The 15,702-nt window shown below is 42.8% G+C and overlaps 2 protein-coding genes across 4 annotated transcripts in view; one reads left to right on the plus strand and one right to left on the minus strand.

The window, feature by feature from the left end:
- IGF2BP3 (insulin like growth factor 2 mRNA binding protein 3) overlaps window positions 1-6,142 on the plus strand; it is a 70,585-nt gene extending 64,443 nt beyond the window's left edge. For all 3 annotated transcript variants that reach the window (XM_082193933.1, XM_082193935.1, XM_082193934.1), the window contains 4 exons: window positions 1,085-1,159; window positions 2,574-2,705; window positions 2,826-2,939; window positions 3,512-6,142. In XM_082193933.1, the coding sequence (XP_082050059.1) occupies window positions 1,085-1,159; window positions 2,574-2,705; window positions 2,826-2,939; window positions 3,512-3,613 (423 nt within the window). In that variant the 3' untranslated portion in view covers window positions 3,614-6,142. The remainder of the gene's footprint in view (window positions 1-1,084; window positions 1,160-2,573; window positions 2,706-2,825; window positions 2,940-3,511) is intronic.
- MALSU1 (mitochondrial assembly of ribosomal large subunit 1) lies at window positions 5,224-15,070 on the minus strand. Its single transcript, XM_082194019.1, has 4 exons — window positions 14,710-15,070; window positions 11,979-12,157; window positions 10,706-10,787; window positions 5,224-9,573 (listed from the first exon to the last, which is right to left on the minus strand). The coding sequence occupies exons 1-4, from the start codon at window positions 14,966-14,968 to the stop codon at window positions 9,416-9,418; spliced, it is 678 nt and encodes a 225-aa protein (XP_082050145.1). The 5' UTR covers window positions 14,969-15,070; the 3' UTR covers window positions 5,224-9,415.
- Between the last annotated feature and the right edge of the window lie 632 nt (window positions 15,071-15,702).

Raw genomic sequence — 15,702 nt, forward strand, 5'->3', positions numbered from 1 at the left:
TGTTCCTGCGTCTACCTTAGACACCCTGCTTTGACTGCAAAGCAGTAAATGGTACTCTGTGCTTCAGAGACAAGATAATTGCAAACATGTTTCTAGAAGTTCTTTGAGGGGTGAAATATAAGCTGTAAAAAAAAAAAACCCTGCCGCCTTGGTGGGCTTGACTTTTTGTTCTTTGAGATGGTTTAGACCTTTGGGCCATGATTATTAACTGAAGCTTATTTTGCCATAATGTACAGAGCTGAAAATGAGATTTTAGTTAACAAACATGAAAGCAATTTAACTGTTGTGCTTCTCATGTTGCTTCAGATGTTTTTAGTTCAAAATAAGAGGAGCGTATAGTTCGCCTGTGAGGTGATTACAGTTTGGAAAATCCACTCTCTAGAATTAAGGCTGCAACCCTTATTACCTGGGTGTAAGCCTTGTTGAAATCAGTGGAGTTTACTTTTGTATGGGCAAGTATAGGATTGTGCTATAAATACAGTTCATTATCAACAATTTTGAGTATGCCTTGATGGTTGATCCAACATAGCAGAGGGTATGTGGGTAGGACTTGCATTCACCTTTCTTGTTTTGAAGTGGGGATAAGAGGTTATTGGTTAGAATTTTTCTCTGTTACTGTTCAAAGGATTTTTTCAGTGATTGTGTCATACAGTGTATCTGACTAGTGATCTTACCTCTTCATACATCATTCTCCCTGTCTCTCTCTTCCTGCTCCACCCCCCAGTTCTGCTGGCACTACTGAAATTTTCTATGATCTCATCTCTCAGCTTTATCCAGCTCCATTTTTCGGAAAGTGGTATGGCTTAGCCTATAATCACAAATACATGGATGGAGTAGTAAGATTGACTGACATCAGGAGCACATTATTTCCCTTTTTAAAAGCAATCACCAGTGGATTTGTACCCTCATATAAGGGTTCACAATTTGTAGGAAAACATAATGCTTAATGTTGCCAGTGCATTTGTACTGGAACAGCAAGATGGTGGTGGTTTTCATTTAAAAACAACACCACCCTATTATTCATCTCATTGAGTAGTGAGGAGAGGGCATCCAAGAAGTTCCTAATCTGTCACTTCTTTTCTAGATTGCACCTGCCGAAGGACCAGATGCAAAGCTGAGAATGGTGATAATCACTGGACCACCAGAGGCACAGTTCAAGGTATAGTGTTCAGCAACTATCTGGCTCTTGTGCTATCTTGACTTTCATTCATAGTTTTACGACAAAACATGCATAGTCAAGAGAAGGTGAAAATCCTTCTGCCTTGTTAATTGAGTAAGTTGCTTATGTGTGATGTTCCATTTGTTGTTTAGTCGTGTCCGACTCTTCGTGACCCCATGGACCAGAGCACACCAGGCACTCCTGTCTTCCACTGCCTCCCGCTGTTTGGTCAAACTCATGTTGGTAGCTTCGAGAACACTGTCCAACCGTCTCGTCCTCTGTCGTCCCCTTCTCCTTGTGCCCTCCATCTTTCCCAATATCAGGGTCTTTTCCAGGGAGTCTTCTCTTCTCATGAGGTGGCCAAAGTATTGGAGCCTCAGCTTCAGGATCTGTCCTTCCAGTGAGCACTCAGGGCTGATTTCCATAAGAATTGATAGGTTTGATCTTCTTGCAGTCCATGGGACTCTCAAGAGTCTCCTCCAGCACCATAATTCAAAAGCATCAATCCTTCTGCAATCAGCCTTCTTTATGGTCCAGCTCTCACTTCCATACATCACTAGTGGGAAAACCATAGCTTTAACTATACGGACCTTTGTCGGCAAGGTGATGTCTCTGCTTCTTAAGATGCTGTCTAGGTTTGTCATTGCTTTTCTCCTAAGAAGCAGGCGTCTTTTAATTTTGTGACTGCTGTCACCATCTGCAGTGATCATGGAGCCCAAGAAAGTAAAATCTCTCACTGCCTCCATTTCTTCCCCTTCTATTTGCCAGGTGATGGCACCAGTGGCCATGATCTTTTTTTTTTTTTTATGTTGAGCTTCAGACCATATTTTGCACTCTGCTCTTTCACCTTCATTAAAAGGTTCTTTAATTCCTCCTCACTTTCTGCCATCATGTTAAGCATAAAAGCGTATGTATACCTGTTAACATTTTTAAATGTAGGTAGAAGCAACTATGTGGTGACTGTTTTAAATGCAGCCAATCAGCAAAATCATGGTAGTGTTATTTGCAGTCCTCAGTTCAAAGTGCTCATTCGCAGAAATAGGGCTTCCATGTCTCTCTGCACTGTGCTTCCATAACTGCAAATTCAATGCTCCTGGTATGGTTTAGGGGTTTTCTTTTTCTTTCTCCTAATAGTTACTTCTGCCCTCTTCTAGTCACCACCAGAAGCTTGTACATTCTCATCCTGATGTCATTTGTGTCAGGTGCCAAAATGTAAAATAATTGTATGAATTTATCAAAACTGTAATTTAATTTTTTTGAACATAATCTTCAGATTTGTTTCTACCATTATGCCTATTGCTGATAACATGGAATTAGAAAGGAAACGTAATCTTTTCTGTAGCTTCATGGGGTTGGTATGTAGGGCTGAATTTAGTGGCAGACTGATTTGATTGGCATATATTTTATTTTAAAGGCCCAAGGAAGAATCTATGGGAAACTTAAGGAAGAAAATTTCTTTGGACCTAAGGAAGAAGTGAAACTTGAAGCTCATATAAAAGTGCCGTCCTATGCTGCTGGTAGAGTTATTGGTAAAGGAGGCAAAACGGCAAGTAGCTGACGAAAAGTTGACTAATAAACCAATTACTTTTTTAAAAAACAACAACCCCAATTTATGTTATAAAACATGGTACAGCAGTGCAGTGATTGTACGATTTGTTTTACACAGGTAAATGAGCTTCAGAATTTGACAAGTGCCGAAGTTGTAGTTCCTCGTGACCAGACACCAGATGAAAATGATCAGGTGGTTGTGAAAATTACTGGTCATTTCTATGCATGCCAGGTAGGTATAAACAGAGACCTTCGATTTTTTCAGTGATTTACCCCAAAGACGAGAATAGAAATTTAGTTAAAAATGAGCTGGCTTGAAATTTCCCCTTGAACCCATTGAAATTTCGCCATTACCTTTGTAGTCCTGACAAGAAAACAAGGGGGAAATATTGTTACTAGTTCAACTATCAGTAAATACTGGATTATTTTAAACTGTGGGATTCTCACCTGTCCCCTCGCTTCCTGTCTTTTGGTGAGCAAAAAAAAAGTCCTTTTTACACTTTTGGTTCTGTGTAAGTTAATGATTTTCATGTGGCTGGCTTTATATATGTACTGGTATATTTAATTTGCTGTTGAGAGAGAACATTTTAATGGTTTAATCATTGTAGCAGCATTTTTCAGGGACCAAATGTGCTATCTGCTGTGCACATTTATAATTGCAGTCTTCTTTATTTTGAAGGCATTTACAGTCGCATTTGAATAACATAATTGGGGGGGGGGGAGAGAAAGAGATGAGAAAGCAAGCGGTACAAAAGTTAACCTAAAATGACAGGTGACGGTTGGAATTTTGTTAACTCCCTGCAGCTTGCCCAGCGAAAAATTCAGGAAATTCTGGCTCAGGTAAGAAGGCAGCAGCAGCAACAAAAGACAGCGCAAAGTGGACAGCCACAGCAGAGACGGAAATAAAGGTTTAGGAAAAGACCCTTCGGAGACAGATGCCAGACCAAAGAGAGAGACTGTAACGGACAGGTTCTGGGCACCTGTTGGAATGATATGCAGATGTTTCACAAAGCCAGTCACTTGTTTGAGGACCAGGCCACAGTTGGCATGCTGTCTCTGAGAATGTATTCTTTAGGCTCTCTTACTTTTGAAACCCAGCTTTAAACTTAAGGACCCCTTCACTTCCCTTTTGTTCTATTCCTCACAGTTTAACATAAACTTGTTAGCCTTCTTTTATTGTTCTTGCTATTCCCCAGCAATTATAGAACTTGGTTTAATGAAGCTTTCTCTTTTGAGTTCACTGATTTAACAAGAAAAGGCATTGCTCTTCTAGGTCCATTTGTAAAAGAAGAAAAGACAATTGGAGGGTGGGGTTTGGGGAGGGAGGGCGGGGTTTGGAACAAGGGCATTGACAACGAGGTTACGTGTTACTCCCAATGTTAACCAAGTGGCATTTCTTTTAAACATTTGGTTGCATTTTTACATAACACTGCCATGTATAAACTAAGGGAAGTGTTCATTGGTGTTGGCCAGGGCATGAAAAGATAAATATGCATTTTACTAAACTACCTCAGGCATTTAATACCTCAAATAAGAAATTGTTCCTTTTTTGCTTCTTTTTTCCTTTTTTTTTCCTTTTTGGTATTTTGTATACTTTATAAAGCTAATAGTTCTTAAGCATTTTATTTTTTTAAAAAAAGAAAAATTTGATCAGCCAATAGTCAGGAGCACTACAGAGTTTATTGAGCGGGGGAAGGGAAAGAAATATAGTAGATTGCTTCTAACTGCTGGCTGACAGGAGTGAGATGGAAAAATAGAGTCTTTGATTATATCTGAGGGTGTCAACACAATCATTTAGGGTGGGGGTGGGTAGGGAATCAGTGAATGTTCAAACGATACTTAAACAAATGCCAACATTCTGATAGCAGCAATGCCATTATTTTTTCTTTTACGATGGGATGAAAAAGTTTTTGATGGTACTTTTGTTGGGAACAGAACAAGGAAGTGATGGCAAGAGGTTGGGGCTTGGGGGTAAATTTTAGAAGGTCTTTTGGAGACTGGACTTTTTTTTTTCTTTTTGTACTTGATTGAATGCATGAACCCTTTGTGCCTTTGACCATCACAACCTACCTACTAACGCTACACCTAAACATTTGCAGCCCATTTGTACTTTGCCGGTTCTGTTTCAGAGAGCAAGCTTCATCTTCGGTTTGGTAGGATTCTTCATCTGCTGGAGCAGTTCAGAGGTGTGGATTCTCTGCGCCTCCAGCAGATAGCTCCATACCGTTTTCAGTTACCATAATATTGGGTGGGGGGAGGAGGAGGAATCGAACGCTGTTTGATCTCATTTAAAGGTATTGAAAGGCTAAGTTTACATATCCAGCCGCTACTAAGGGCCACACTAAGCCACTTCGAAGGTTTTTTTAAAAATAAAATAAAATAAAAAGAATACAACCTCAGGCTTGGCTAATGAAATAAGATAACAGCAAGATTTATGCACATTCTGCAACTGACCACAAAAAAGGAGGAAGAAAACTTATCAAAAGGCAGGGATCGCAGGAAATTTACCAAATTTATTTTTATTTCAGAATGTAATTTGAATCATGATTGTGGTAATATGCATTCGAGTTTCTACAATAAACTTCAGTCTACCTCAGTTTTAACAATGTGGCAACACATGGTGCATAAAGACTGCTGTGTGCGTACGCGCCTGCCCGTGTACACGAGCCTTGCTATTACCTCGGACCCTTTTGTTTGTGATGTTTCTGTGCATGAGAGGATTGGAACTGTTACGCTGCACTGATTTGAGGGGCACAATTAGCAAAAACAAAAAAAAGTTTGTTTCACCATTTTGTTGATCTACCTCTTAGATTGATATTAAAATAGAGGCATTTCTTCATAGAATAGATCATTTTCCCAAAGATCGTTGTTGTACAGGTTAGATAACTTTTGAAAAATGATCTCTCTCTCTCTTTTTTACTGGATCTTTTCTTTACTAATTGGTTTAAAAACCACAAATCTTTGTTGTAGTTTAGCAGAAGGGAAAAATGAAAGTTTCTTTTCTATTTTGGACAGTACTTAACCTAATCTTTAGGAGACTTTTCTTACAATGAATTTACATTTACTGAAGAATTGAGAGAAGGTCATAGTGTGAATTTTTGTTGTCTGAATTCAATATCCTTTTCTTAATATTGGGGAAAGATTGACTTGTTTTCCATAACAGTTTTATTTTGCAAAATAAGTGCTGCATTTACATCTGCTGGTTTAAATATTGTAATTTTTCTTAAACTTCTAGGCTTTAGAATGGTAAAATCATGTCTTTTACTTTCAATTGAGACTTGGTAATTTGGAGTACTTGGAAATAGGTAGGAAGTGATTCTGTAAATGACTTCAGTATTCACAAAAGTATTGATCATTTCTCCTCTGTAATGTGCCCCCAATGCAGCTTCACTTGCCAGATGCCTCTGAATGGAATAAAGAGTTTAACTCCTATTATCAGACATATGTGACTGCTTTTGTGTTCCCTTCTTCCACAACATGGCAGTTAAATGATTTGTTGTTGAAATGAGATCTTAGCCTTCTTTTGCAACCTTACAGAGAAGGCACTGGTTGTTCTGTGATATGGCATCCTTGCCTACCTTGGTTAACACTGAATAGCTGCAAACTTCTGAAATTTGCTTAGGGGATTTGGACTTGAAGAGAGCAGTTTAAACTGCCCATCAACCCAATACTCTCCATGTACAAAGACCTTCAATATAAGCTTAAAACTTAGCAGTCATAAGATAATGGGGATGAGTCCTCTTCCAGTGGCCTATGACAAGAAGGAACAGATTTTTAATGGCGATGAGATGCAGTATAATGGTGCACATGGAGACAGCTGCAAATTTACATGCATGCACAGGGTTTCTGCAGTCATCAGTGTGCTGCGGGGCAGTAAAAACAACAAATTTATATGCTAAGTAAGGTAAAGGTAAAGGTACCCCTGCCCGTACAGGCCAGTCTTGACAGACTCTAGGGTTGTGCGCCCATCTCACTTAAGAGGCCGGGGGCCAGCGCTGTCCGGAGACACTTCCGGGTCACGTGGCCAGCGTGACAAGCTGCATCTGGTGAGCCAGCGCAGCACACGGAACACCGTTTACCTTCCCGCCAGTAAGCGGTCCCTATTTATCTACTTGCACCCGGGGTGCTTTCGAACTGCTAGGTTGGCAGGCGCTGGGACCGAACGATGGGAGCGCACCCCGCCGCGGGGATTTGAACCGCCGACCTTTCGATCGGCAAGCCCTAGGCGCTGAGGCTTTTACCCACAGCGCCACCCGCGTCCCCTCATATGCTAAGTGCCACTGTTCAAATAAATGTCAAGCATCAGAATGCAATTATATAGACCAATAGCATGTCAACATGTAGAAGACAATGGTAGTTCTATCCCAGTGTAAACTTGTTTCATACCATGTGCCACTTCATTAACAAGATATAAAGTAAGGCTGTCAAATGCTTGCTTGCTTTTAACTCTCTCCTAATGTTACATTTTTCTGAAAGAATTTACAGCACACCTGGCACTTCCTTGAAAGTGGTGTGTGAAGTATCCCATGCAGGGACAACTTGCACAGCAGCAATGGTGTAGAAATGAGAAACAAAACCCCCAGTCCAATGGTAGAAATCAGAGGAGGAGAGAGAGAACAGGGCCCATTCTCTCATGACAAAGTAAAATATTTCAAAGCATTAAATTAATGTATTTCAAATGTTTAATGAACAGAAACATGCAAACCAGTAATGAGAGGACAAAACTATTTCAATATGGCTGCATGTTGCTGCATACTGGTTTTTGTGTTAGTGATCCTTTAAAAAGCTAGAATGGAGAATGACACCCACCCAAATCACTTCTTGGTAACAAAAGCCACTTTAGGGTCCGCACTCTATAATCTAAGGGTCCGCACGCTTGGGTAGTGGTGGCTACCTAAGGACCACTTCCAAGTGTTGCCTTAACCCTCCATGGGTTACATGCCAGTGGTGCACATTGCCAAATACACATTTCCATGTGCAAATACAGGTGTTGGGGTGGGGTAGGGGAGTCCTAGCCATCATAGTGCTGAGATGGAAAGAGAGGTTACATTGGGTACAAGCCTTAGTTGTCAAGTACTCAACTTCCATTTTAAAGTTCCAATTGCTTTATGAGCGCTTTTTCTTGTGACAGTCATTTCACTTACATGCAACAATAGCTGTGTTCGAAAACCATTTCTTTGGACTGTTTTAATGAAATTAATGTTTGCCACATTTTTCTAGAACAGAATGGAGGACTTCACCAGTATGTCTGGAAGTTAGTTCTTCTGTGCAGAGAAAGCAATGAATCTTAAGTTGTATTTGTAGCAACTTTGTGACGTTAGATCAGTTCATTCTTCCTTCCTGCCATAGATGAAATGAAGCAAGGTTTTATTGCTCAAAACCAATTGTCTGCTCTTTCAAACAAGCCTTTATTCATCATTAATTTAAATTCACTATCCTAGAATGTTTTCTTCCAAGTTACCTTAAATTTGTTTCATCTATTGTATATACTACTTATATTCAAAATATAGAAGCATTTCTGCTTTCTTGAATTTTCCTTGTTTCCATTCAAAGTGATGGCAGAAGAGGAAACTAGCCCTTATGTTAGTCTGAAAGCCTGTACTCATACTGGCTAGGATAGGCATCCCTAACCTGCAGCCCTCCAGATGTTTTGGCCTCCCATGATCCCTAGCTAACAGGACCAGTGGTCAGGGATGTTGGGAATTGTAGTCCAAAACATCTGGAGGGCCCGAAGATTGGGGATGCCCGGGCTAGAATAATCACACTTGGGCCACTAGCCATCTAGCACACAACAACCTTTCTGCCTAAGTTAGTTGGATTGACCTTTGAGTTCCCTAAACTTGGGTATGTTGTAGTACTTCCAACATTCATGTTGAGACAGTTCCATTAGATGTGGCTCACTTTTGTGGTTTGTGTGACAACAATGGGACACTCGTACAGCTCTGGGTGGATGTTGACTGGGATGATGGTGGTTGGTGAGTAAGACAACTCAAAGCAGTTCTGTTGTTGCAGACAGGCGACTACATGGTAGTAGGTCTACTGAGCTTTCTAAACTCTGCTGGGTCTATTAGAATGGTCTGCACCAAAATCCAAATGGCCCTTGTGGCTTCTCTCGTTTGCTCTTAATAAACCTCTGGAAAAGGAAAATGGATCAGCCAATCATTACCCCCAAGCTGATGTTATAGGAGCACCTATAGCAGGCATAGGCAAACTCAGCCCTCCATATGTTTTGGGACTACAACTGACCTATAGCAATAGGCAACAGGTGCCCAGGTTAATGAATAAAATTCTAAAACCATTTTAGAATGAATGTATTTCTTCCACTTTGGGCTAAATTACTAACCAAAATACTTTTCAGACAGACTTTCACCTGTTGCCAATAATGTAGTACAGCAACCAACTTTTGTTCCACCAGCAGCTACTTGTAAGAAAACCCAGATTCTGGGGTGGGGTGGGGAATTATGACTAGGCTCTCAGAAGTCAATCTCTGCTTTATACCCACAACATATGCTTTTTGCAATACATAAACCAAGTTTCCTTTTTTATATTCACTTGAGGAGTATTCTGTATGATTCTGTTTGCCACCAAGGTCTCCAATTGAGGCTTCTGTCCTCTCTTCCTGCTGCATCTGCCAATAACTGAAACCCAAGTCTCAGCTGTGCGGTGTATTTCATGCAGACCTGTTCTTTCCCCTACTTGGGAGACCAATCACTGCTGTTCAGGAGTTAGCCCAATTATGAAATCGTCAGGCAAGGATTCTGGCAGTATCTGTGCCAACTGATCATCGTAAGATCGGAGTGTCCACAGCTTTTCCAGTTCATAGATTTCGCGTGTCTCTGGCAACATGAAATGGATCACAATATTACCTGTGAGGATGAGAAGAGTCACAGTAAGCAACAGTGAATTTGGTCTATATGGTTCTCCTACAGATAAGTGTGTTTTGAGTTGGACATAACCCCACTAAAACTTCTAATCAACCCACCAGCTAAGCATCTCATAGGCTCGCTGTAATTGGGGGTGAACTGATGTTAGCACTCCCTTTTCCCTGCCCTCTTTTGCCCACAAGAAAAGCAATATAAAAGCTTCCACTTAACCAAATCACAATTTCCTGTTACATGTAAACTCGAGAACCATTTTACTTAGCTTATGGACTAAACTGCTTTAAATTAAGAGGAAACTTCTTGTCAAAAGTGGCAGCTCTTGGCATTCCTCCCCCAGTTACTTGCTTGCTCATCCCTGCTCCCCATGGACCTGGGTGGTGGTTGTAATGAACAAATCCAGCAGGTTATTGTCAATGGCCCCCCTGCATGTGAGCCCTTGGCAGGTGCCTGACCATGCCAGCTCTCAACACTAGCCTGCTTTCAGTCTATGAACAGACAAGGACTGGTGGAATGGGAAGAGGGGAGTGTAAGAACCTGAAGCCTGCCACAACTTCCTCTTCCTCTACAGTTCCAAACTATAGTTTAAGATTGAATCAAGCCACCCACTTTCATTTCCCCTTAAATAAGGGCAGGAAACAAACCTTTTCCTCCTACTGAAAAGGCATTTAAATGCCTTAATTCTCATTAAAGTAAACCGCTATATTTATGATCTTAAGGGGAAGGTATCATGCTTATGTAGCATGTCTGTAGCAAGGCAGCTTGGAAGGGCGACTACTGCCGCTCAGGCTGTGAGTACTTTACAAAAGTCCGGAATACTACTGAGCACTGAGCTGAAACAGTAGTATACAAGAATCCTGCAATGTAGTTCACTTCTACAGCACCAGAGTTTAAGTACTTCGTATCCAAGCCAGAACAACTCGCCAAACTGTCACATGCCTTCTTCAGGGTCAGAAAGCAGGATATTAATATCTGTGTTAACAAATTATGCACCACTGTATGTTTGGGTGCAAGAAGCCACTTCTATCCAAATGTGTTCTGCTAGTTTGTAGTTATACCCAGGACGCTCTCAAGCTAGTTATACCCAGGACACTTCATTACTAGAAACAAAACGATTTACCAAAATCTATGCAAATCCAATCTTCGCTATCTTTCCCTTCAATTACAACATGGGGATCCCAGTCTGTCCTCAAATGCTTGTACTGAAACAGAAAACCAGTAGTTATTAAACCCATTAAATGGTTGCTACCACTCACAAGTGTGGTATGCTATACATTGCCCTCCTACAACATTGGCAGTAAACGAGACCTATGTCACAATTATTGTTTTAATAATTGTTTTAATGTTTGATGTTTTACTATGTTTATACATATGCTGTAAGCCACCTAGAGTGGCTGGGGTAACCTGGCCAGATTGGTGGGATATAAATAATAAAAATCATCATCATTTATTTTATTAGGTTATTTGGTTTCTGCCATTTCATTTCATTTATTATATTTATGTGCTGCTTTTCACTCTCACAAGTCACAAAGTGGCATACATACAATAAATAATAACATAGTAGAACATCACATTTGCAACATAAATTACATTAAATAATAAAACAACTACCTTCTACAAAACACTATTAACAAAACATAAAAAAATAGATTAAACAGCACAACCACGCAAAAAGTCACGTAAAATTTGCAACACTCATAATCCACAAAATATTAACGTTAACAAACAAAAACAAAAGCACTGCTGAATTCACACACACACACGCTTGCTGCCCCCATGACCTGAACTGAGCAGAAGACTACATCAAAACACATTCACAGAATGGCCATGGTAGCAACTTCCTTCTGAAAGCTCTGAGGGCTGGAGGATAGGTCAAGACAGGTGGAACAAGCTCTTCCCTGGTGGCCAGCATAGAGTCCCATTCCTCTCCCAGCTCCTCCTCTGGAAACTGCTCCCTTATGAAGGCTGGGGGGTGGGGAAAGGCAGGCAGGAAAAGCTCTTGCCTGGTCAGCTGAGTCCCATTCCCCTGCTACCCCTGAAAAGTAACTATTTGAGAGCAACATTAGTGCCACTAATGGCAAGGAGCTGCAGTCCAGCAACATGGTGAGCCAGAGGTCCCCCATCTATGGGATAAATCATGCCTTTTCCTCCAGCCTTTCCCATATTCCTCAAATTTCCTGTTGGGGCACCTTTTTTCCTGGAATCCCACTCTTAGTTGAAGCCAATTTATCTCCTTTGTAATTCAGAAATCTTTGGTATACTCAGGGCCTTATATTTTATTATCTACTATTTTTCCCCAAATGGGCAAATTTGCAAGTATACTTTGTATATACCCAGCCATCCCTGTTAATAAGCTTCTCCAAGCTAAGAAGAGTGCAGAGCAGTTGACCTACCATTTTGACCAGGTACTGAGCCATGGCATGGAGGTGCCTGGGAGATGTCCCGCTGACAATTATAAAATAATGGCTGTATTTCAGTTCTGGAGGCAACTCAATAACGCAAATGTCCTTGGCATTTTCTTGTCTCAGAAGCGATACCATGTAGTCAATGCTGAATACTGAAGAGACATGATCTGAAAGAGGCAACAGAATGATAAAAATGAAACTGTGGAAAAGAAAAAAAGATTGCAGCAAGGAAAGGGGTGCATGCATTCCTGGGGTTAGTTCCTTATTTGCAAACTATGGTTTACAAAGGGACGCGGGTGGCGCTGTGGGTAAAACCTCAGTGCCTAGGGCTTGCCGATCGTATGGTCGGTGGTTTGAATCCCCGCGGCGGGGTGAGCTCCCATCTTTCGGTCCCAGCTCCTGCCCACCTAGCAGTTCGAAAGCACCCCGGGTGCAAGTAGATAAATAGGGACCGCTTACTGGCGGGAAGGTAAACGGCGTTTCCGTGTGCTGCGCTGGCTCACCAGATGCAGCTTCGTCACGCTGGCCACGTGACCCGGAAGTGTCTCCGGACAGTGCTGGCCCCCGGCCTCTTAAGTGAGAAGGGCGCACAACCCTAGAGTCGGACACGACTGGCCCGTACGGGCAGGGGTACCTTTACCTTTACCTATGGTTTACAAAGAGTGCCTCTGTTAACTCTGGACTAGGATTTTGGAATATGCCGTTCCACTATTTGGTTTGCCAAACTGAAACTGAATTATAATTTCCAACTCATTTCCATTCTGTGGCAATTTTTAAATTTGACACCAGTGTGCAAGAGAAACTTTCACAAGTGGCATCTCACACACGCTGCTTCTAAGCTGGATTTAATTCATCTAAATGTACGTTGTTAGCATGCCAGCATGTTCTCTGCCTGGATGCAATTATGGTGAGTTCATACTACACACAAATACACGCACAGTGGCTATGACCCAGTTTAAACAAGATACTGAACACAGGGAATGCTGCATGGGAACACCACATAAATACAATTTTTCTTACTGCATATCACTTTTAAATGAGTCACATTTGAAGAAGAGAAAAGCAGCCAGGCACATCGGCCTTATCCTTTCAAACTGCATAACAAATCCTGGGGGGAAATGCAGAAATCTCTGGAAAGAGTTAACTGCTTATTATTCTGAGGGGACTAATTGAGGTAATCAGTGAGGTGACCCAAATAATGAATAATCCCCAAAAGATTTTATTTACAATTTAGCTCAATGTGTTGTGTGTTACCAACAAGAGCAGCTGACGGTTCACTACTGAAACTAAGCAATCAAGATCCCTCATTGGCTGCAGGCAAAAGTACCCTAGGCTGTAAGCAAGAGACGTGCTATTGTTTCACAGTTTAAACTTTCCCACCACCCCTTGAAACTTGTGATCGCTTAAATCACAAATTGTTTGAATTTTCTTCTGGAATGGAATTTGCCCTCTCAAGTTGCACTCCAGCTCAGTCCCTTCTCTTCCATTGTTACACCAATGTCCCAGGTTACGTACACATCATACCCTGGAAGGTATCCTATATCATAGCCAGGTTACGTACACATCATACCCTCTTTCCTTCCAATAAATCTAGGTTGACTTGCTTCTATTCTTACAGAGGTTTAATAGACGGAAAGCAGCTTTACATGAAATGGCGCTAAACCCAGTGTGGATCAAGCTACAGGACCTGGTAATATACAGCGCCTTTGGGGTATCAGCTAAAACTCAGCGCCCCCTATGCACTGAGCTTGCAAGGATCTGAAAGCTCACTGAAGAGGACTTTGAAAGTGAAGTCTGGTGAGCTATGGTGCTTTTGGATCTGCTCTCTGGTGGAAAGCAGCCAAGGAATTCATCCCTTGCCATTGGCCTTGCTGGCTGGGGCTTTTAGGAGGTGTGGTCCACAACGTGTGGAGGGACCAGGTTGGAGATGGCTCCTCTACTTGTACACAAGTATGGAAGCAGTTGGCCAGCTGCCTCTCTTCCTGCACTAGCTATGGGGAGAACATTTGAAAATATTACATGCTTTGAAGTATTGACTGTATTTATCTTGATTTTCTTAATGAGCTTGTGTGTGTGTGTAAATATATATTCCTATAAATAAAATTAAATATGCACAGTCTCTAGGGGTATTAATGGAACATAGCCACCACTTCCACGCACAGGGTGGGTATCAAAGGCTTTAGAACAGTGTCCGTCCAGATCTTTTCGGACTACAACTCCCATCAGGCCTGACCACGGGCTGGGAATGGGCCTGATGGGGTTGGAGCTCATCCGTGATGTAGCAGAAAGTCCACACTGCAGTTTCTACAAACTCTTCTTAGGGCAACAGCATCATGCTGTAAATCCTGCACTGCAGGGGGCTTGATTAGATGTCCCTCGGGTCCCCTTCCAACTCTATGAAAGGAGGACCCATGCGCATCGCACGTCGAAAAGCTTAGTAGGGTTGCCCCTGCAGACGGCCAGTCGTTCTGGCCCTTGATCATAGGAGAGCAGCTTGCACCGCCAAAACTGCCCGTGCTTCCAACGCACCGATGCCCCCACGAACAGGCAGCGGCGCTCCAAGGTTTCCTTTCCGAGCTCTGCCTGGAGATTCCGGGGGCTGAACCCCGGGACCTTTCGCTCCCTGACCCTGCACCACCGTGCGAGGAGGTTACAGCTGTCCAAGGCCCACCCGCCTGCCCCGATCCAAGCAGCGACGGCGACCCCGAGCGCTACTTACCAGACGCACCCGCAGCCTCTCCGGCACCGGAGCGAATGCGCTGCTCTTGCCCGGCTGCCCCGTCGTCTTGCAAGCCTTGCTCCACCTCTGCATCCCGCAGCTCCGAGCTGCCCGCCGCGCTGAATCTCCGCGAGCCCGCGAGAGAGAGAACGCGGGGAGCCGCCGCCGCCTCACGCAACCCGCTGCTTCCTCCTCTTCCCGCGGCTTGCCAAGGCCTCAGCCTCAGCAGCGCCCGCAAGCAGCGGCTGCTCCGCCACATGGCGGGCCGTCGGTTCCCGAGGAGGAGCCCCGACGTTCCGCGGATGGAACTTAGGAACACTCAACGTTCCAAATGGAATCTCTCCGGGAAACTCCCCCTCCTCGGCGCGCAGGCTGACGCGGTGCCGAGGCCGTTGGCGATTGGCCGCGCGCCTCCTCACGTGAAAGCTGGGGGCGGTGAGCGCAGGCGCACAAGCTTTTCGGGAAGCCACTCCAGGAGTAGTGGGGGCGAGACTGAGCTTTCGGAGCGCCTTTCTCTCGCCACGGCGCGGCGCGCTCCTTTCCGAGAACCTGCTCCGTTTTCGCCCTACTCTGGAGACTGTGGAACAGTTGATGGAAAACACAAGCCAGCTAAGACAGTTTGGTGGCTGCCCTGAAGACCAACGATGCAGCTGATGAAATGGACTCCAGCCCAAAAAACTTTGTGCCATCATCAACTTGCTGGTCTTAATGGGGACTCTCGGCTCCGCCTTGGAAATCGAGTTGTTTTTTTTAATTATTTTATTTTCAACGCAAAATTATAACAAAAATTACAAACATTTAATCCAAAATACTACTATACAAACAAAAAAGGAAAACAGAACATACAAAAAAGGAAAACAAAACAAAAAACAAAACAAATAAAACCATATCATCATTCTAATCTAGTCAATACATACATATACACATATTGACTTCCTTCCTTTGTTCTAAGACCTCAGATTTTTTACTCTTACTGTATTGTTGTGTCTAATG

The sequence above is a fragment of the Podarcis vaucheri genome (genome assembly GCF_965113315.1).
Source record: "Podarcis vaucheri genome assembly, chromosome: 12".
Lineage (NCBI taxonomy): Eukaryota > Metazoa > Chordata > Lepidosauria > Squamata > Lacertidae > Podarcis > Podarcis vaucheri.

Bases quoted from the DNA above. Each gene is read 5' to 3' on its own strand.
- MALSU1 (XM_082194019.1), bottom strand. From the start codon at position 14,968: ATGTGGCGGAGCAGCCGCTGCTTGCGGGCGCTGCTGAGGCTGAGGCCT. The intron at 10,788-11,978 runs GTAGGTCAACTG...TTTCTGTTTCAG, and splicing joins CTCAGTACCTGGTCAAAATG to TACAAGCATTTGAGGACAGA. The intron at 9,574-10,705 runs GTAAATCGTTTT...TCATCCTCACAG, and splicing joins TTGGATTTGCATAGATTTTG to GTAATATTGTGATCCATTTC.